The sequence below is a fragment of the Tinamus guttatus genome, unplaced genomic scaffold, assembly GCF_059628265.1.
Source record: "Tinamus guttatus ecotype Peru unplaced genomic scaffold, ASM5962826v1 Tinamus_guttatus_pri_ptg000150l, whole genome shotgun sequence".
In the NCBI taxonomy this organism is placed as follows: domain Eukaryota; kingdom Metazoa; phylum Chordata; class Aves; order Tinamiformes; family Tinamidae; genus Tinamus; species Tinamus guttatus.
This window is the reverse complement of record NW_028288684.1, coordinates 11,684,388-11,707,412: the sequence shown is the minus strand read 5'-3', so window position 1 is coordinate 11,707,412 and position 23,025 is coordinate 11,684,388. Positions and strand designations below refer to the sequence as shown.

The 23,025-nt window shown below is 42.3% G+C and overlaps 1 protein-coding gene across 1 annotated transcript in view; it reads right to left on the bottom strand.

Moving 5' to 3' along the window:
- The window catches only part of GUCY1A2 (guanylate cyclase 1 soluble subunit alpha 2), a 140,041-nt gene extending 124,922 nt beyond the window's left edge, over window positions 1-15,119 (bottom strand). Inside the window, exons 1-2 of the mRNA XM_088522336.1 lie at window positions 14,868-15,119; window positions 5,032-5,093 (exon numbers count right to left, since the gene is read on the bottom strand). Coding sequence (XP_088378462.1) covers window positions 5,032-5,093; window positions 14,868-15,119 — 314 coding nt within the window. The remainder of the gene's footprint in view (window positions 1-5,031; window positions 5,094-14,867) is intronic.
- Between the last annotated feature and the right edge of the window lie 7,906 nt (window positions 15,120-23,025).

The window sequence follows — 23,025 nt, the reverse complement described above, 5'->3', positions numbered from 1 at the left end:
TTGAAAGCAAGTTCAAATTTCAACTGCCTTGATCCTGTTCGTATTCATATCAGACAGTCTATTTAGCAAAGCAGAATAAGCCCTTAGCCACCCTCATCTTCTCTCCTCTCCTTCATCACCTTCCTTCCCTTCATGCATAAACACACATTGATAACATCTCATTAGTAGCCAGGGTATCTGGAGTATCATACTGGTATCTGGAGTATTCTCTGTAATGAGATTAAAGACATAAAAAATATCTTACGGAAGTGCTTGGTATCAGACGTATCTGTTTTATACGTCATCCCCATTGGGGTATTGTCTATATTGTACATTAAATTCAAAGCAAGATGTTTATGAGGCAATGGTTAGTCTCTAATAGAAAGAATAAATCTTCCTGATATAGCTGTGTTACATTAAATTAGCACTGTATGTATAAAAGTCTAGTTTTCTCTGTGGATTACCTTCTGAAAACATCTCAGCAAAGAAAAGGTTGTCAATAACACTCAATGTGCTATCAAGGAGAAAGTTTGTTTTATAGCCCGTTACAGAGAAATTAGAAAGAATACTGCCACTGATAAAAGATACAGGGCTGTGCTCAGACCAACAAGAAAGCTCCTGCCATATAAATTATTCTATTTCAATCGGTTTTGCTGGACTGTTTTTCCTTAATTCAACAGAATCAGAATAGAAACTTAAACTTTGTTTTTAAAAAATTAAACCAAAGCAGGTGCTTATGAGGACTGAAGGGTTAAACTGGTCACCTGGTTAGTGCTTGCAAAATTCCACTGACTTTGTCTGCCAGCACCCACTGAAACCTACCAGAAAGGATTCAAAGCTGCAAGGAGACAGAGCCCTTCAAATTAGTCTGTCAACAAGTGAGAACGGTCTTGTATATAGAGTAAAATATATCAAGAAGCCTGGGCTAGTCTTAGCCAAAAAAAAAAAAAAAAAAAAAAAAAAAAACGCTGTTCTTGGTAGTAAAGGGTAGTAAAGTGTCTTGGGTCAAATCTGGAGAAAGATAGGAAGGGAAGGGAAACATGAGCCAAGATGTCCCTCACAGGCAGACAGAAACATTTCTATCCATGGTGCATGTTAGTCTTCTCTTTTTCAGACTTCTCCCTGCCACACTCAGAGAGTTGTAGTGTTTCTGTTGAACTGCTCCTTATGTTCACCTGGTCCCATGGAGACGATTTATGCTGTTCTGTTTTGTCAGTCATGATGGCTTCCCTTAGGCACCAGCACGTTCATAGCTTTAGGAAGACTCCAGACTTGGCAGATGCACAGATGAAGGTGCAAAGTATTTCTAGCTGTGATAAATTTTGCACAAGCATTTTCAGCATGCCAGCAAGGCCCCTTCTCCAGGCACCCCTCATGATCCCATGTCAGAGACCTACACAAGGACTGCTGCCCAGCTGTGCCGTGGGCCTTGCAGCCCACCGTGCCAGGTTGCCACCACTGTTCTCACAGACATGCCTTGCACTAATGTCTCAGTGGACAAGAGCAATTTTTTCTTACACTCTTCCTTCCCTGTGCTTTTTAAAAATCCAGGAGTACATCCTACAGACTTTCTCTGTCATCTTCCTGGCATCTATCTAACCACAAGTCCAAATGCACCTCTTCTGGAAAGAATTTTGAGTTTTCTCCCAGAATCAACAGAGCCCCCAGGGGGACACATGAGCTACAAGGGAGGGAGGAAAACGTCTTGCAGAGGTTGTGCATGGGAGGGATTTGAAACTAAACTGCCAAGAGCCTAAAAGGAAGGCAAACAATATTGAAAAATGCCTATCCAACTGTGTTTCTTCCTCTTCCACAAAAACAGTACTGTTAGGCCTAAACATCATAGCCTGACAATGTAGAAAATCATGAGACTACAACCATATCTGCAGGTCAACTCTCAAATCAAGACTGTGGGTAATCTGCCAAAGCACCCAGGCAGCAGCTCTGGAGAGACCGGGGTAGGTAACCCTCTCCCAGACAGAGACTTTTCAAAGGAAATGCAATGCATCCAAACTATCATTACGAGTTGTAGATACATCTCTAGCATTGTCCTGCAAAGGATATTTCTAACACACCTAAGTACCCCTTCCCTATCTTCCTGGTGGTATAATAGGATCTGGAGACAGATCAAAGTCATGCTTTCAAATTTCTGCATTTTTCATCATCCTGGGGGAAAAAAATAGAACTCTTCACAGCTTGGGAATCTCCATCCTGGTCTCTAAAGAAAAATGCAGTTTAAATGCTTCTTTATTGCCTGTGTCCTATACAAATACACGCTCTTTTTCTTTCTCGTGAATCACGTTTAAATATTTGTTCCTAAACATTTACCCCAGGAAAATCAAATTCTATTTCCTATTTCACTGGGTGTTTCTGTTAGACATTTACATTTGCATTCCATGATTCCTACATCTCTGGAGGCTGTCTCTCGGGTCTGTCATGAAGGGGCAAGGAAAGAACCACCCCTCACTCCCAAAATAAGCTCTAGAGGAAGTGCCAGAAAAGGAGTCCCAGCAGGGGACGGCGGAGGAGGCGGCTCTTGAATCAGTCAAGAGGAAGGAGGACCCTCATTGCTTAACCCAGTCAAACTTGTTTGTGCGGAAAGCTTGTGGAGTCTCCATCCTTGGAGACATTCAAAAGCCAGTTGGATACAGTCCTGGGCAGCAAGCTCTGGGTGACCCTGATTGAGCAGGGGGATCAGGCTGGATGATCCCTGGTGGTCCTTTCCAGCTTCAACCATTCTGAGATTCTTGAATCTCAGTGAAACTTGCTAGGGAGCTTTAGGACCTGTAGGTGCCAGCCTGATCCCAGGCCATTCGTGAGCAGGTGCTCAGACACCGGTACTCAGCGCTCCAAGCCTGGGTTACGGAGGATGGTGAAGGAAACCTCAGAGGGGCAGGCTGAAGCACCCTCAGGCAAAGGGGACAGAAGAGCTTGATTCAGCAAGGCTGAGCTTTTCCTGCCCATGGAGGCTGGGCTCCCTCCCAACACACAAGTCATTCCTGAGAAGCCAAAGTTTTCACCACCTTCACCGTACGCAGGCCACTGCCTAGCATGGCTGCTGCAAGCCCCAGGTCAGAGAGAACGGATATCTTGCTTCTGCTCACAACCTTATCCAGGTTGTCCTTATCAGCACAGGGCATTGCCGTGCACTGAAATCAGTGCAGGCTCTGGGGCTGTATACACCCTAGCACACGAAGAGGTCCTCTCTGGTGCTGAGCTTCACTGTTAGTTATGTACAGGCTCCTGAAAGACACTTGGAGGGAATGCACAGACTGTGCACCAGGCATGGGAACAACCCGTGGCCTGCGCTGCCCCAGGCCAGAGGTGCAAATCATTTGGCAGAGCATGAGCTCGCCCGAGCCGGAGCCGCTCTGGCAGCTGCTCCGGCAGTCAGGCCTCAGCGCCCGAGGATGCTCCTTGCTCTGGTTAACCTACTAGTACAGCACAGCACCAGCATGGAAACAAGACAGGCCCTTAACAGAGTGCAGGCTACAGGCTCAGGAGCAGCGTGTGATCCACAGGACACAGTGGAGCTAGAAGAGCCTTGAGCACTCGGGTAGCAAAAGTGTCTGGGGGAGACTAGACTCATTCCTGCTGAACCACAACATGCCAGAAGCAAGCGAAGTAGCACAGGGGCCAACTCCCATCTGGATTGAGCTATATTTCCAAATGCTAAGTGCATCCCATTGGTAAACAACCATGGGACAGGGCAAATACAGGCAGAGAAATGACTTTAACAAACTCATCGTGACATTCAAAAAAATTAAAGCAAAGTGTATTGTAAGTCACAGTGATCACAGATTTTTGCAGTGTCTTATTTTTAAACTTTCTCTACTCACATAAGCAAATCTAAGCGCCACGTGGCCATAAATTAAAAGCTGCATTGCTATTGCACACATACATTTCCCAGAGTGCTGTGTCTCATCCACTGAAACCTCCTAACAGGATACTTAAAGCAATTAATTTTTTTCCAGTAACTGAAAAAAATACTTCACCAGCAGGCTTCTCCCCCTGCTTGTTCCACAGTGGATATCATAACTACCTGCAACGAATGGCTCCCTCAGGTGCCAGCCAGACGTGCTATCACTAGAAATGTCACCTACCAAGCTCAAGCTCCATTTGAATTTTAACCAAACATTGGAAAACAGACAGGGATAATTCCCTTCAGTGCACCGAGCTCCAAAACTATGCCATAAATTCTACAAAGAGCCTTAATGCAGCTTGAAAAAAATTACTGTTACATCTCTGCAATTAGATTCAGAAGAGGACAGTATTCTTCATTTGCCATATGGCAGAGGAGCTTAATGGCTATAGACATACAGCCATTGGACTCTGACTGTTAGGAATAATAAGTTATCTGTGACAATAAAATACTTGTGCAGGTAAGGAAATGGCTGATGAGATTATTTTAATCAGTGGGAAAACACCTTAGATTTTCATAATAATATTACTTTCTGTTTACTCTTCAGTCATATATTAATTTTCTCAACCAACTGTCAGCAAGCAGCTTGCAGTCCTGGTTCAGCAAAAGCTTGCAAATATGTAACAGTGCAGGTATTTAATAAGTGCTAGTGCAAGATTTTGAAAATCTCACCTCAGGTCACCGCATCTCAGCCCAGGAGCTACCATTTATTTTGGGTTGTGTTTTGTATTGCATTGTGTTGCATTGTGTAACAGTGTGTTGAGTTGAGTTTGTTTTTTAACACTGTAGCCCTGACTAAGCTGAGACAGAAGCAGAAGCAATATGTAAATAATTCGTACAGCCTTCTCAGTTGGCTCAATGAAAAGCAAATTTGGACAGATTTAGTACTTTTATAGATTCCCTGTTCTTTTTGCATAGGAAATTTCATAGTTAATGGAGAACTCCTCCTCTAAGGGAATTGCACGGAAGCAGGATTGCAGAGTAGTTTATGAGTAATATATATGATATGGTATGTGGTTACTCCCGGGCAATTCTAAGAATCTGTGAGAAAAATTAAAAAGCTTGTCAGTGACTTAGCATAGACGCAAAAGTTTCCATGCATCTTTCCCTGCCCTTGCATTAACACTTACCCAATAACTTGATGCTCAAAATACTGCAATGTCCTTTGAAGAGTCTGTCGAATGGTCTGAGGCTACGGAAGAATAATAAACAAGAATCATAAAATTAGAGTAGCATGATATAGTTTAACTAACATATATTATAACACATTGTTTTTTTCCCAGTTTTATTCCTCTTCATCTTCTATCTGCCAGGTGCCATAAGAGTAATGGATATCAAATATTATGGCCTTATATTCTACTTAATAATAATTTAAATAGAAATGAATTACATAATACAACAATTAATACTGCCTATAAGATAACAACACACACAATTGTGCCAAACAAAGGAACACTTCACTGTGAGCTTGCACAGAATTAGCGCCTATCAAAAATATCATATTTCACTTAAAAAAGATCCCTTTTTTCTTTTTAAAATTATTAATTAAGATTACTCTCAAGAAAAAACTTGAAATTAACTCTTGAGAGATCTTTGGGTGAGTCAAGCAAGTATGAAATCCACGCCATTCTCTACAGAATTTCCTAAGGTAGTATGACAACTTTTCGTTCTTCCAAATGAGTGGCTTGTACCACATCTGAAGTTTTTGACCTGTCCATTTTGTGCCAGTGGTCAAGCAAAGGTATCCAATGTGGGTTTATAAGACTTCCTTCTGGATTAAAGAGTTTGATCAATGTTTTTAATCAAACTCAGCAGCTCAGATTTTACAGATACTTGGTATGTCCTTATTCTTTGAAAAACAAATCTATTTTGGAAGTAATAGTTAAAATGTGCCCTGAATTGAGGTATTTTACTCTAAACCACCATCAGTTTTCAAAATTTCAAATTCTGCTGAGCACAGACTCAGCCGTTCAAAAGCTGCCCTTTCTCCTTCTCTTGTCCATGTGTTTGCTTTGACAACAGTGGAAATTAAAAAGAATATAACAACCTATATCAGGTTGTTATATAACATATAACATATATGTATATAAAAAACATATAACATAACATATAAAAAAAACATATAAAAAACATATAACATATATCAGCCTATATTTGTACAATTATAAATACTTTTTAATTGCAAAGTATAGGAATGTGGCCCTTCTGAACTCAAACATGTAGAAATCATGCCCTTTCAAAAGCGAGCTCAGAATAGATGTAGACCTTGAAAGAGATTTTTTTAACTTAATTCTGTACCAGGTAATTACTTGTCTTCTCTGCAGGAGCTAAGTTTCCTACATTAAAACTCTATAGAAGGCTCTCTTCCAAACTGCAGTGGAAGCACCATATAAATGAAACTATCACACATGAAAGAACCATCCTCTTCTCAGTGGTACAGCAAGTGTTTAACTCCTTATAGTTGGATGGGCCACAAAATTGGCACATTCTCACAGAGACCTGGAAGCTTTCCTGTGCTCAACAGGCACAAAAAACAATTTTGCCATATAGAAAAGATACATTTTCCCACTATAGCAAACAGATGAAGCAGAAATGGCCTTAAGAGGTCCAGAAAGCTGCCATCTCCCATCTCCAAGGTATGCTTCCCTGCACTTCACTGCACAGGGCACAAGTACTCCACCAGTACGTCCCTCTGACGTGATGTGGAAATGGGAGCAAGTTTTGATTGTTATATTAAATCTCCCTTCTGGTTCCCATGAAGTGCTTTTACAGCAAGCTCATGGAAGGCAGGAACACTCAGTACCACTGGCAAAGAGGAGGGAATGCAGCATTTCCTCTTCTAGGGAAGTTTTGCAGCTGAGTGACGCTTTGAGTGATCCCCCATCACTTGTCCTTGCCCTTCTCATACCCAATACACAGATGTTACACTCCTCTACCCGGGGAAAATCCCTTTTCAGTACCCCAAGAGATGACCATATCTGTAATGTCCAAAGACTGAACAATTTTCATCAACACATCTCACTTGAGAAGCACTGAAGCAAGAATTGTCCAAACAATAACTATTTCTTCTGCAAGCTAACCTGTCTGCCCAGCTACTGCCAGACAACTGTAACCAATCCTATGAACCCATATCCCTGCTTACTGGCATTTCCTGATCAATCCTAGACAAAAATATGATGTATGATCTAAACACTGCTCATAAACAGTATGTTGTGTAACACACTCATAGTTAATATGAAAACTGACCTGAAGAGTCAAAGTCTTTCTTCATTTCTGACATGAATGATTATGGCACGTCGTTGTGCATGGTTAAAAAGCCACTGTGCTCGCCTCCTCAGTTTGCTCTATTTCATTACTGATGAATGCGACTTTAATATAGATGTAATTTTCTAATTATGGGCCATATTGCTATGACTAAACAAAAGCGAGAGGAGATACATGACTCCAGCTGCCTACATGGGCAGCTCCATGTACCACTTCTTCCTCTACTAACCATAGAAAAAGCAGGTAGGAAAATATTTCCGTTTCTCCTCTGCATCCAACAGCAAGACTTGATGGAGACAGAATAGATAAACCTTCTCCCGGTAGCATGATGCGCATCAGCTCTCCAAGGAGCACTGCTCAGGACAGGTGAGACACAGCCTATGCATCTCCTGCACCACAATGGACACCTATTCCATGCAAGTACACAGTTGCCCTATTTTTTGGCCCTATTTATTTAATTCAAGTTTGCATAAGTACAGTTGCATATCCTGGACCCCATCCCTTTGACATCTTGTGATAACAGGCTAGTACTGGAGAAGAAACTACATGGAGCCAGGAGGTCTGAGCAGGGAGAGCACCCAGGTACGCAGACAGGTTCTCCTTAATTCTAACAGAGATTCAAGGATTTTTCCTAGTAAAAAGTTAAGTGGCTCCTAGCTGAGCCCCTGAAGCTCTTCAGTCGTCGTACTCCTAAGAACTTGAGCGCTTAACATTTTAAACATAAAAGTTGAAGCACTGAAGAGCAAAATAGGCTCAGCTTGAAACCACTTTGCTTCTATCAGAACTACTTTTTTCAAGCAAGTCAGTCAGGTTATGGGGTTCCTCCATGTTTTTATGCCCTGGGGAGCTGCCAAGTTCTTCCTAGAGGAATCATAGTTCTGCATAATGGAGAGAAACTACCAGAGACCTCACCCAAATTAGCACCTCAGTACTGAAAGTTTTACATGTTTCAAATTCGTGGCATTGAATCACTAACTAATATTGATGTTAAAGTGGCAGTAAACAAAGAATCAAGGCTCCAGTTAAAGACAAAAATATATCCATATTGCCTAGGAGTTTGGAGATAAGCATTTTGCAGTTGCTGAGACTAGAGAGAAACAGAACTGGAGAAAGACTGGAAGGATCATTTAGCACCTGGTAATTTTCTGAGGATGTGTAAAGGAGGAATTGTCCCTAGCAGGTCCCTAGATGCCTGTAGAGGAGGAATCCCTTCCTGACACCTTCTCAAAAGCTGAAGAATGGGATAAAAGGGCAGAGAGGGAAGTCAGAAGTGGAGAAGCAAAGCCCCAGTGTAAGCAGCCATTTGAAAAATGCAAAACATCATGGCTTGGTTAGTTTTTTTAATAATAAAATCAGAGAAATATTTTCTAAATTTAGGGTGCACTCTTTTTCCCCTATGCCCCTACAAGATAAGAAATGTATTTTTCTTATTGAAGACCAACTTCTTGATTCCAGAAGTTTTGGTTTTAGATAAAAATACCAACTGCTTGAAGATCTAGCACTAGGTTTGGTACCAAGATGGAAGATAGAGAACCCCTGGGATGGAAGTCTAGGAGGGATCTAGAGCAGGAAGACTGATGGACAGAGGCCAAGTGTGGTGGCCTTACAATATCATGTGATGATCCAGACTGGAATGAGTATAAATTTGAGACAATTCTGCCCGTCAGTTCATACACACTGTTCTTCTCTGGGAAATACTTGTGCACATAAAAGAAAATACCTTAATTTAATAAATAACATTAAGACTAAGAAGTTTATCCTATACTACTCCATGGCAATCACAATACAAACATTCTGAAGAAATAAAACAGAACTAAGTAATAATTAGAAATTATAATTCATGCATCCCCCAACTGCCTTTCAGCTAGAAGAATCACAGACATTACAGATGGAAATTGCCTATTAGATCATCCAGTCTAATGTCTTGACAGCAAAGAATAAAACCCACAGAATAACAACTATTAAAAATATACTGGGATCTCTTTGTGCATCCTTGAATTTCAGCCATATGTAAAATGTATAGAAAATCTATTCTGTGCTGCAGAAATACTTTCCAAAGTGAAAGCATGATAGATTACCTATATTATTGTTACCTGTTCATCTTTTAATGTAACTCACATCTTCTACACCAAATTGTCTGTAGGAGACAAGTGGGAAAGGAAAGACTTCACGTCAGACCTTCTCATGGAAAGTCTTCTTCTGGGATAGAGCGCACCCAGTGTCCTCAGTATAGCCTGAGCCACGTACCCTGCTCTTCAGGAATGCACACCCATGGCCACATTCCCTTCCACTTTACTACTTCGCTATTACTTGCAGCTAAACAATTTGACCAAGGGGAGAAACAAAAGGCGCAGAGCAATTCAGATGGATCTTGCAGGGTGAAGAGCAGTGCTGCTGCACTGTGGCTTGGCAGCCCACAGTCGCAATCTGAGTGTGGACAGAAATCCTCAAAAAAGGGGATGTGGCCTCTGGTTTCTGACAACAGATATCTGGAATGTATGAATGTGTTTGGAGACATCTTTTTTTCCCCAGAAAGAAGAGCCAAGATTTCATTCTGATAGCACAAAAATATTAAGAAAATAATTAGGCTTAGTGTAAATTTCCAAGGTACAGTACTTTATAGCCCGCAGTGAATGCCTGAAGGACACTTCTCTTTCATTTGCAGCATGCGGTAACTATTATGATAACTGGCCTAAACACTAGATGTGAAATATTCAAGCTCACCCTAAATAAAATTTCATCAAGGTCAATGCAATGCCTTGGTCCCTCGGGTGCAGCTAAACCAAGTTGTTTATATTTTGTTTGCTGAGGCTGAAGTTCCCTTGCACAAGTTAAACTACCACACATGACAAATAGGCAAAACACATTGTGATTCTCAGCCTAACAAAATTTTCCAGAATGTTCCTGTTTAAGGAATTACAGCTGTGTTTCAGTCTAGGAAATAGCTAAATAACCGGCTACAGGCTGGCAGTGGGGCCTCATATATAGTTGAATGATACTGGACAGAAGTCTGATGTTTTAGAAAATTAATCCCATTAGCCTGTTGAAACTAGAAGTTACCAGTTCTAACTGGGGTGTTCCTTCCTGGGACTTGCCCTCCTTCACCATTTTTATGCTTTTTTTCTTTCACACCCTCTTTCCTAAGAAGGATGTTCCTAATATTAAGCTTATTCAGCCCAAGCTGTTCAGTGAATGTGCCAGTCACACTGTTGATACCCACATCATTTAATATTATCCCACTTCATTCAGAAAATTGGGCAGAAGTTATTCTTACAATAGAGCTTAGACACACTAATGGATTAATGTGACTCTTAGAAGCTCAGAATACTCATGTAAAATATTTCAAAGCCTTACATCAATGTTACCTTTCCTGATAATGGCAGCAACTACTGACAAGAGTAGCTGTTCCTTAAGAGTAACTGCTAGGGGTTTATGATGGAGCTAGGCTCAGTCTGGGCTGCTATAATTACAATTTCTCTGCCAAAACTATACCTCTGCTTACTGGAGATTCCACTTACAATTAAGCAATTTGACATTTCCACAATTCTGTGCAATAGCCTGCACACTAATTTAAAAGACAGTCTTTAGGTTCTCTTTTCTCCCTCTGCCAGTAGAGGTTGTGTTCAAAAAGACAATTCTGCAATTCAAACTATTTGATAGCAGCCAGTAGTTGCTTTCTGACTTAAATATTTATTTAAAAAAAAAAAAAAGACTTCTTAATTTAATGTGTCTTTAACTGGGCCTTTAAAAGGTACAAAGAATAATTCTAAATGGACAAAAGTTTATCAGAAAGGATTCTCATTTAATAATGCCTATAGGTCAAGCGATATGTTACACAGGCCATTCAGAAAAACAAAACCAAACAGAAATGTAAGCCAGTTTAGTGCTGTGTCATGCTGTACTTCCAGAAAGATCAGTATAACGCTTAGGGGAATGCTGGGTATGCAGTCTCCTCTCCCAGTTACTCACCAACCCCTTTAGGGCAGTCCATGCCCCACAGACAAGAGCAGAGTATTTTACTTTTCAGATCAGTGACAGTATTTTGTCTTCTGATTTTTATTCTATTTTCAGTCTGGTATTGGACTGAAGACAAGAAAGAACTGGAGCAAATGTGAAAATTGCTGCAAGGAACTAGAATACAGTAAGATAATAAATGAGGGTTGCTAAATATTAAGCCCATGCTCATTGGTGCCAGGATGCCATTCCCATCTAGCGGAGCCCTCAAAGGCAGAAAAATTGATGTTGCATATAATTAATCATAGTTTATGTCACTGAGAGCGTAAAGGATGATTTTTTTAAATGGAGCTTAATAGTAAAGCCAGAAGAAAAATATATCCTTACATTTGCTTGTGATAAACATATAACTGTTGTAGTTGATTTCTTAACATCTAGGACATAAATTAATGTATGTACTAGGTTCATGGCATTTTGCCCTTTGACCGGACAACTTGAACACAGCACACTGAGAGTTTTAAACGCAGTTGGATCTGCCTCCAAATATCCCTGTTAGACCTCATAACCAAAGCCCTTTTGATGGGTGTAGAGATGGAGGAGGACAGAAGGGATGCATTCGCCCAGTCAGGACCACAACTCTTGGGGATGTAATTCCTGGCAGAGTGGACAGAGCCGCATGGGGGTTGGCAAGTGAGGCGCAATGTTAGGGAAGATCCCCTGAGACGATGGACTGGAAGCAAGCAATGCCCAAGTGCAGGTATGTAGGGAGCTTTGCTTATTTTCCTGGCTAGTGTAGACTTTTCTTCAAAATACACCGCTGTTTTGGCGGGAGGGAGCCCTATCCTCCCCCCATTCCTGTCTGTTCACAAGAGAGAGTCTGGGATAAGCAAATGTCAGGTGGTGGGTCCAGTCCCTCAGCTACCCAGACATGCCAGGAAGCCTTTGTGAAACCACAGCCGGTGAGGTAGCCCCGTGCTGACCAGGAATCGGGCCCCTACACCGCCCAGTGAGCCCATTGCAGGAAAATTTCTGAACATATGTTTAAGATAAAAGAGAGAAAATCATGCGCGCTGGAAAGTCCTAGAAGCCATTCTCAGGGAAGAGGTGGAAGGGACTGGGTTAAACCCTGCAGCCTACAAGGGTTTGCTTTTTAATGTTTCCCCAAGGTTCGTCAGAAAGTAGTATTTGTGCACAGTCACACTCAGCTAAGTTTCAACCTAAAATTACAAGTATACAAAATCCAGTGACTCCTCAGCAGTATATTTTTCCCCATAAAACACCTCAGATCCTTAATCACTGCTTTCTACTCCACTGAATCTACCTCTCTGTTGACTATTACGTGGACTTTTGTTCATGTTAATGACTACATTGAACAGGTGGTTATACTGCATCCATTCTTCTGCCCTACCACTCTTCGTAGGTCCTAGCCTGCTTACATAGCCCAAACACCAAGTACCCAAATGCCCTGTGGGGTATTTGCCCCCTGACAGCCCCACCTCACTCGGCTGCTTTGTGCCCCTCTCTCGGGCTCTGTTCTGGCCCCCCACATCTGCCCCCCCGGGGCCTCTGTTGTGGACAGAAATGTCACCCAGACATGTCCCTGCATGCCAGGGCAGTATTAAATATGCACACAGGTTTTATTTTCTTCAGTGGAAACTCACAGAGAATTTTTACTTGCGATCTCAATCCCAGCCGTCTCTACAGGAAAGCACAAAACTAGGACTAAGCAGAAACACCAGAAACCAGAATCCTTCAAGTTTTCAAGTGTTCAGCACAGAGATGGGGACAGATTGCTGCTGCATTAATGCTGGAAATGAAAATACCAAGCCATTTCAGGCAATATACATAATATGTACTCATATACATTCATATACCCCTTTTTATATACTTGCAGAGACCCATCTCTCTGCATGAAGACACTGACTGAATCCCTTATGACTAAAGACATATTTGTAACATTGAAATTATTAAAGCTTTTTGTTCAGAAAGAATATACATAAATACATCTTTCGGGCTTGCCTTTTAATTATCAGAACAATGGGGATGACACTCGTTTGACACTAATTTTATAGGCAAAGTAATTTTTTAACTTCTAATTGAAGTTCTTCCTGATTTATGTTAGCAGATGTGAGAATATAATCAGATTCAGAGCGCTAGACATATGGTAGCTTGACTTGTTGCAAGAAGGCATTTACTCAGCATCACAGAAAAGACTTCTGGTAAGAAAAATTGTGCTAGACTAACAGTGCATCCAAGGAGTGATTTCTCTATTACAGAGAAAAATTTTAAACTGCTCTGATTCTTCTCTTACCCCACATTGTGCCGGCATGACTTTTCTGACTTTAGTTGAGTCACTTTAACTTATGCCACAGTGTGTAAGATGAGAGCGAAACACTAGTTACTATGCCAAAATAAAAAGGTAAATTTGGGGCTATACACACCATGTCCTATGTATCACTCACATAAAATAATACAGCATTTTTTTGGCAATAAGGGTTTCTGTAACTATCTCGCAAGGAAGTTAATGTGTATTTTCATTTGGGACATCAAAACCAGGCTGGATGAAATTTTTGAGCTCTTGAATGAAATTTCTCTGACAGCAGAAAAGAAAGAGGGCTATAAGATCTATTAGAGTTTTTCCTAGCCTCGAATTCAAAGAACATGCTTATTTTTCAAACAAATTCAGCAATTTATCTAAGTTGCAAAACTGAGGTTATCTTTATAGCCTCTCACTGCAGGAGGTAACAGTTCAAGCTGCGACAACACAAATCCTAAGGTTATCTAAAAATACTGCACTGAGCTGCTTCAGCATACTTCAAATATTTTGGGTAACACATGCTCTAATTATACTGCTCCATTATTACCAAATTAAATTGCCAAATCTTTTTTTCTTTTTTTTGATACTAAAGCAAGGCAGATCGCTTGAGACAGCCTATTAATTTCAGCATTACAGGATCAGACTCCCAGTGGAAAGATGGGGGGGGGGAGAATCAATGGGAAAGTGAAATCTTGAAACTGGCCACCTATTAGCAATGCAATGTGTTACAAACTTCTCCCTTACACAGCTTGTCTGCTACCATGTTGCCAGTTCAACAGGCGACATGAAAAAATTTGAAGACAAGGGCAGAGCGTTGTTAGACCCATCAGTAATTTCCAAAAGTGAATTGGAAAATGTAAGAAGATGCTCTAACGTCACAGTATTTAGCCGATACAGGTGTACAATGTAGGTTAACCTACTACTTGTTGCAATGTTTGGTGCCGTAGCGTGCGAGGTGTCTCTGTAGAGCTCAGCCAAGCGCTCGCCTATAGCTGCAACTCCCAGCGGAGCAGAGCGTGGGCACCCGGCGCGGTACGGGCAGGAGGGGAGAAAGCCAAACACTTCACCCCAAAACACCACCCTGCTCGGGCGCTGCGGGGCAGCTGCTCGGGCAGGCGGGATCCCAAAGGGCGCTGCGGGAAAAGCTGGCGCCGGCGCATCCCTGGCGAGCGGTGAAATCTGTTGCTCGGGTAGTGCCGAGCAGCAAGTCAGAACTTTTACCTCGTTCAGCGAGGGGAAAAAGCAAAAGCAAAGAAACCAGACAAAACCAAACCGCACGGAGCGGAACGGGCAGGAGCTGCTGGCGGCGGGGGGACGCGCCCGGACGCCCGCGCGCCGCCTCCCGCGCGTGTCGCTCCTCGGGGACCGGCGCGAGCCGGGGAGCGCCGCGCCCGCGGCCACCGCGCTCGCCCCGCGGCGGCTCCCACTCACCGCGGGGGCCGTGAGGCGGCGGATGCTCTCGCCCAGCGAGTCCAGGTTGACGCGGCGGCGGCGCGGAGCGCGGCGCGGCGCGGCGCTGGCGGCGGCGGCGCCCGGCGGCGGCTCGGCAGGGCCCGGCGGGCTGCGGCTGCCGTTCCAGCAGAGGCGGGACAGGGGACACTCGCCCTCCTCCTCGGGGCTCGTCTCGAGGCAGTCGGAGCCGAGCGAGCTGAAGGACTCCGAGGAGATTTTGCGGCGGGACATGGTGCCGCGGCGGCGGCTCCTCAGCGGAGCGCGGCGCGCAGCGGGACGCGCCGGGGGCTGCTGCTGCCGCCGCGCATGGCCCCGCAGCCGGGGGGAGGCCGCGCGGTGTCCGCGCAGCGCCGGGAGCGCGGAGCGAGGCGGCTCTGCCGCGCCCGGAGCCTTTAAGGCAGCGGCGGCGGCAGCTCCTGCCCCGGCCGCCTCCCGCCCCCCGCGCCGTCACGTGCCGCCGGCCCCTCCTCCGCGCGGCCGCTCCGCGGGGCTGCGCTGGGGCGCGGGGGACGGGAGGACCCGCGGGGCCGCCGCTGGCCACGGGCCTCCCCTTCGCTCCCGCCGCCGGTGCTGGACAGCTCCGCGCCGCCGGCCCGGCCCGGCCCGGCCCGCCCCACCGCGCGGGCCCCGCGTTGCGCAGGGAGCCGCCGCCGAGAGGCGAGCGGGAGCCGGAGCCGATCCCGCGGCTAAGGGGTGGGGGGAAAAGGGGCAAGTGGGAAAAGAGGAATAAGCTGAAAGGGAAAAAAGCCAACAGTCCAATAGAAGGTAAAAGAAAGGGAAAGGGGAAGCAAAGCAGAGGAGCTTGGATATGGGATCCAAGATCAACCCTTGCAATCAGAGAAAGGTGTCTCTGCAGCTGCCGTCACTGCCTGCGCCAGCGGATCGAGGCAACTTCAGCATTTCACAGCAATAGCGATAACCATGTCGGTGCCTCTGGCAGAAAGACCCTGAGGAGCCATGGTCCTCGGCTCGTCCCAGCACCCAGGAAGAGAGCCCATCATTATCTTGCCATGAATTAAACAAACATTACTTTAAAAGGCAATGATTTTAAAACTGTTTGCTCTTTCTTCACTCATATTTTGATGTTCATTTCACATCCTCATCCTGCCGAGTGTCCAAGTGAGGCCTGAAGGGAGATAGGGGATTTCTCTGGCACCAAAGGGCTCTGGAGTGCGGCTGCGAGTACCGGGTGACTCCCTCAGCTGCCTGAGGACACGAGTCAGAGGTGACAGATCTGGAAGTGAATTCAGCACCACAGCACTCATGAACCTCCAGACCCTTGTCCACTTTGCATTTCTCCAGTGAATAACAGTAGGTATTCATGGTATCAAAATACACAGAGATGACAGATATTCTGCCTTTTCCTTCATCCGTCTATAGACGTCCTCATTCTAACAGACCCTTTAAGACCTAGAAGCTCCTGCCTCCCCTCAGAATAGGCATTCAAGAATTTAGGAACTGGCATTTTTAAGAGGGCTGGAAAATATCCATACTTTGCTGCCAGACACTATCCCTAGGCAGGATATGCTCTGCTAAGATGTCAACTTCTTTCCCGGGCTTGGCTTTCCATTTAGCTTATAGACCATATGGTGCAGACCCAAGTAAAGCAAACTTCCATGGGTTGAGTTGTTGATGCAGTGCAAGTTACAACTGGGTAAGAGCCACATGGTTTAGCTTTGAAAATGCAAGTACATATTTATAGATTGACTAAACTACTAAAATATCCAAGTGTCGCCTTGTTCCGTGTGCAGTGTTTTAAATGCAAGGTAATTGCATTTAAGGGTAAGGTAAGACACTTGTTTGTGGGAATATTGCATTTTATTTGCCACTGAGGAAAAAGGCTTTTGAGAAGACAAAACTCTGACATTCCCTGGGTGGATAACTTCCACTTGGCACCACATCCCTATACAACCTATTGTTAACATTTGGCAGCATTCTGAGTTCCGCTTGCAACATTAAAAATGCTTTTCTTCATGCCCTTCATAGGCTTATTCCTTTAATTTCTGTAATGGGTTGATCCTGAAATGGTAAGGGATATGCTTTGCTTCAGGGACTTTTCTTGATGTCAGAATGCTATACCTGAACCCACTTATGTACCAATCCAAATCATTTAAAGAATGTAAAACATTTTTCTTGACTATCTAGAACTGAAGTTCATCATTTAGAGTAAAAAAATGAAATTAGGTCTTTGGACCTTCTGTTCCAGCTGAAGTAGAGAACACTGACCTAGACTGAATTTCCCCTGGCTATTCTGCTCAGATATGGCCTTTAATTCATGGAATACCTCCTTCTTCCAGTCAGAAAGATGTCAATAATCGATCTATGGCAGTTCTATTTAGAATTTAGAATCACAAAATACACAGAATTGGAGAGAGGCACACACTGGAGGGGTACCAAACACCATCACAAGATGTCGTGAGCTAGACATGGACAACAAAGGACCCAAGATGGCACAGGTCCCACAGGTCAGTCAGGTGAAGCCACTAAGTCTGGTTAAATTTCATTTGATTTCTGTGAACCCAGGTGCTACCTTGGCAAAAGCTAAATACCACAGAGGGATGCTGCATCTGATGGTCAAATGCCTTTGACAGCACATAGACAAAGACAGTTACAGCACATGGAGAACAAATGTTCTTCTGTGATAGCTGTTTTGTCAGCCTAAACTTGCAGCTGGCACACTGCTGAAATGGCAAAACGTCAGATAAAACATACTAGGTTCACCAGAATACTGACTATGAAACTTTTCTCTGATACTACAACATCAGGCAATTTATGTGTCCCATGCGCTACAGACAATTTAAAGAAAAATACAAGTATTTTAATTGCTTTTACAACCTCTACTACATAACTTCCAAGAAAAACTATTTTGAAATGCACAAATCTTTTTTCTTTTTCATATTTTTCCCTCTATTATACAAAACTCACAATGTCGAATTCAGATCTGACATAAAATATATGGTCTTTAATATCCATTAATTGTAACATGCTACTTTATCATTATTTATTCATGCTTATCATTTATTTGTTATTAACTAAACATTTTCATCATACATCCCATACCAGAGATTTGTTGCTGTTATTTTTATTCACAAATAAAATTCTGCAGTTCACAAAGCCTTGGACAATTAAAATAACAAAAACAACTTCATCATGGTGAATTTCATTGTTTTATCTTCATTTGCTAAGAAATTATTAGTCACAGAGCTGTAGGAAGAAACTTTCAATTAATCCCATTTAATATTATGTATCACATTATTTCATTTTATATCATATGCTCCAATATATTACTGTTTATAATCATCCTTTTATAATACAATAAAAATACTGAACATACAGGTACTTAATTTTCCTTTAATAGGAAACATTGTTGTCCTGGGATCAATGTCTCCCACTGAGAAAGTAAACATCTGTTTTTCAAAGCATTTCCAAAGCAGCAGGAGACCATTATCCTGTGACAACATTCTATTATGATTACTTTATTGCAGTCAGGCAAAATGACTGATGTGTAGCAAATTTATTCTTTTTTCACATTCTGCCAAACCTTTCTGTTCTTTATCCAATGACTTCCATATGGAGTATTGCCGCAGAGGATGGCTGAGGGCTCCCTGCCATTTGTCGTCAATGATCTGTTGAGTTATGATCAGTTTGGAGAACAGATCAATTCTATTTTTCAGCCTCTCAGAAATGAAGTTTAGGCACAAGAAATAGTGGGTTCAGATTGGCCAAAGTTGATGATCCAAGTAATTTGGCATGTCAGAAACCATCAAGTTGCATGGTGTATCACTGAACATGTAGTCAATGAATTTTGCATGTGGGATGAGATATTACATCTTAACGAAGGCAGTAAAATCTAGATCTTAGTATTCATATAATATCTTTAATACATAGTCCTCAGCACACATTTCGAAAATGGGTTTTATTCTTTTCATGAATGAAAAAGCAAAGCACAGGCATCTGATATCATTCATCTGACAATCAACAGCAAAATCAGGTCTAATTTAACTTCAAGGCAATGTTATGCATAATCAATTGGCTTGAAATAGGGTTGTCTGGCACTAAATCCACTCAGTATTTCAGGGATTTCACTGTACCAGCTTGCCAAAGAAGGAATGAAAACAGATACTTGGGTTAAAGGAGATAAATATGACCTCTCTTTTATAAAAATTGGTGGAAGAGTAAAAATAAATCAAGGGGCCCAAATAATAGTTCTTCGACTCAGATAATAGGTCTAATCTGAGATTACAAATCTCAGGAAGAACTTCTAATGGTATACAGCTTCAACAAATTGTCTAGAAAGAACACACAGCTAACTAGACATTCAGAGTTAATAAATCATAAAATGTAAAAGGAAAAACAAAGCACTTAAGACCTCTTATTTCCATTTGATTTACAGAGCTAGACTTACTGTATTCGACAAAGCTGTGTCCCAAACATTTTATCCTGAGGACAACAGGCAACAGAAGCCCAGTGACTTCTGTGTCAGAGTTTCCTATAAACCCCATCAGAATTTACTTAAACATCAAAACCAGAAGAACCTTATCAACTACTCAGAAATGCATGATCTAGAGCCATCTCGCCCCAGCACTCTGCAGCTGAGACAAGCCACAGCAGCTCTCTACAGAAGCCATTGTGTGTGGCTCTTGTAAACCCGTTTATCCCAGATAAGCCTGCTACAACTGCAGGCAGTTCTTTTTTTTTTTTTTTTTTTTAGGAATATCATAGTAAATAAGCAGACTAATTCAAAGAAAATATAATTATATCTACATAAGAAATTAAGTCACTTTGCTTTCAAGCAACATCTGGATCATAACAGGAGTTCCATGGACATTTTTCTAGACTTCTGTAGCAGTCTCCCTTCACTATTTGTGCATGCAAGAACTCAAGACAGCAAGGATTTCAAAGCTTCTTGTATCCTAAGCAACAGCTGAATTAAGTCAAGATCCCTGTACTTTCTGAAATGGCTGCTTGGACTGCCTCATCACCTGAAGGAAGTCAGCATTGATGACCACAATGCAGGTTGCCCCTCTGGGCAACCAACTGAGGTCAATCACCCTCCCATTAAAGAAGCGTTTCCTCATATTCAGATGGAACTTCCTGTGTTTTAGTTTGTGCCCATTGCCTCTTCTGCTGTCTCTGAGCACCACTGAGAAGAGTGTTGCTCCAACTTGTTGACACCATTGCTACAGATACTTATACACACTGTTAAGATTCCCCTTGCACCCCCAGCTCTATCAGCCTTTCCTCATATGAGAGAAGCTGCAGTCCTTTCTTCTTATTAGTAGCCCTTCGCTGGACTTGCTCCAGTAGCTCCATATCTCTCTTGTACTGGGAGCCCAAGCGTGGACACAGCACTCCAGTGGCCGCTCCAGGGGCCTTGCTAGGGATGATTAGAGCAGGGAGGATCACCACTTCCCTAAATCTGCTGGCAACACTCTTCCTAATGCAACCCAGGATACCACTGGCACATCACCGTCAAGGCACATTGCTGGCTCATAGTCATGTTTTTGTTCACCGGGATTCTTGGATCCTTCTCCACAGAGCTGCTTTCTAGCAGAGCAATCCCCAGCCTGTACTGGGGGGATATACTGGGTTATTCCTCCCCAGGTGTAAGACCCTACACTTGCCATTTTTGAACTCCATGAGGTTCCACTGAATGGCAGGAGCCCTTTGCATCACCAGCAAACTGGCTGAGGATGCGCTCTGTCCATTCATCAAGGTCATTGATGAATAAAAATTTGGCAAGACTGGAGACAGTATTAACTCCTGGGGGAGACTGCAAGCTACCATCCTCCCACCAGACTCTGTGCAGCCCCGATCACAGCCCTGAGCCCTGCCATTGCCATCCAGCTAGTTCTCAAACCACTTCTCTGCCTGCTCATCTATCCCACACTTCCTGAGCTTGCCTACGTGATGTAGGCAGTGGAATAGGAATGTTAAGTACATGATGATTTTCACTGAATACAGTTAGCCAACATTTGGCAAAATGAAAGATATTGATGAGTAGAATAAAATGCATGTTCATAAAATCTAGATAGCAAGTGATCCTGTTATGAAAGCAAGTTTCTAAATGTACACGGGTGTTTAAAATGCTGGTGGAAATCAGTCTCAGATCTTTTTGCTGAACGCCTGGACAAATCAGCTTAATCTGCCTCTGCTTATCATTTTATATTACAAGGAAGAAAAAAAAAGAGAGAGAGAGAGGTTTTAAGCACTTAGAAGAGTTCAAGAACCTCTCCAGCTGTTCAACTACCTCACCTGCTGATGTCATGGCTACTTTTGTGAAAAGAATATAAAAAGAAATTGTTGTTAAAAGAATTACTTTTGTGAAAAGAATATTCTTGAGATTTTTTTACAATAGCTGTAAAACATGTCGACTTTACTTTTAGCACCAGTCAAGCATCTGCTTTTCTGTTTGTGTCTCCTGCAGGTCTTTAGTGCTTGCTCTTCTGCCTCTCCTCACTTTCACTCCATTCTTTAGAACAAGGCTACAGTTGAATACCAGGGTAAATGCTTGTCCTACCATTTAGCTTCTATCATTTTGCTTTTTTAAAGGAATGTAACTTTCAAATATGAGCACTTGTGCTACTCAGCACTGTCACTCCTGTTGATGTTACTTATAATCAGGATACCTCAATTTAATATTCCAAGATTTCTTGTTCTTTGCAAAACAGATCATCATTTCCCTGAGGGATATTTCAATGCAGAGAGTGGCATGAATGCTAATGGAAAAGCTGCACACTGAAAATGCTTAAATAAATACATCTGCTAATGCTAACACAGCTGGAAACATATATAAAATATCATCTTTAAAATTTGTGTAAAACCTTGTCCAAAATGTTTTTTCAGGGAAAAGGAGTGGAGAAATATAAAAAGTAGAAAATACAGGTAAAAAATACAATCCCTTGCAAAACTCCTACTTGATTCTCAAGTCCTGTTTCATGTCAACACATCTTATGCAAAAAGGTCTGACAAAGTAGGTTACTGTGAAGGAATCACACATCTAGGAGGGCTGCATATGTTTGCCACAACATCGATATTACGGTTTCCTATCATGTTTCATTCCAAACTTCTCAAGGCGATTTACAAGCAATTACAAAGCAAATGTCTGTGATGTGAATAAACTTTTTAAAAAACTGAGATTTTATAGTGGATTTAAAAGAACTATGGCACAATCCAGTAGATACCAAGCCATTTCCTTCCCTACTTATATTGGCTGAGATGCTCAGTACCTTGTAGGAGGTCCCCAGAACTTCTCAGAATCACACCCAGCATGAGTCAGTCATGAAATCTTTTGTAAGAAAAAAGCCCACAGGCAAGGGACTCACTGCTATAATAGGAATTTAACTGCTAGTAGCTATACAGACCTAAAATCTAGCTGCCAACAGCATTTAGTGCTAAAGGTATAATGCTTTTTAAAAACTAGTCTCTTTAGATTAATAAAGCAGATGAGCAGATCATTTTTAAAGCAAAATATAGTTAAGAGCATGAAACAATAGAATTGAGTCTCTAGACAATTATATTTAACATTTTGCAATTAAACTCATAGCTAAACGCTATTTATGGAATTAAAAATTCAAAGTAGATCTAAATTTTCAGTGTGGTGGCCCTGGTCTTACACTCAAGTGCTGATTAGCAAAGCGAGTGAGCACTGCAGTGCAGGATGGCAACTGATAAACTTTTCTGTAAATTCACTTTTTCACATAATTCGTCTTAATAAAAAAGATTCATCTGCAGCTAAACAGAAGAAAAAAGTTATCTCTGTAAAAAAATGAAAATTTGATTACAAACAAAGTGAAGATGGTAATATGGTTGAACTATTTCTAGTGCTAGTATGTGCACAATGCAAAGTGCCTGTTAAATATTATGTCCTGTTGCTGTCATGAACTGTGTGCCTGATGTATCATCTCAAAGACAATAAATTGTTCACATAAAATCATAGAATCATTAAGGTTGGAAAAGACCTTTAAGATCATTGAGTCCAACCGTAAACCCATTATCACCATGCCAACTAAACCATGCCTCATCTTCCTCTTCATCCTGCCTTGTTGGCCATCCCCCTGATCCTGACCCATCATTTTCATTCCTTGTATGTGTTTAGTCTTATATAGTTCCATATTTTCCATCTAGTGATGATGGT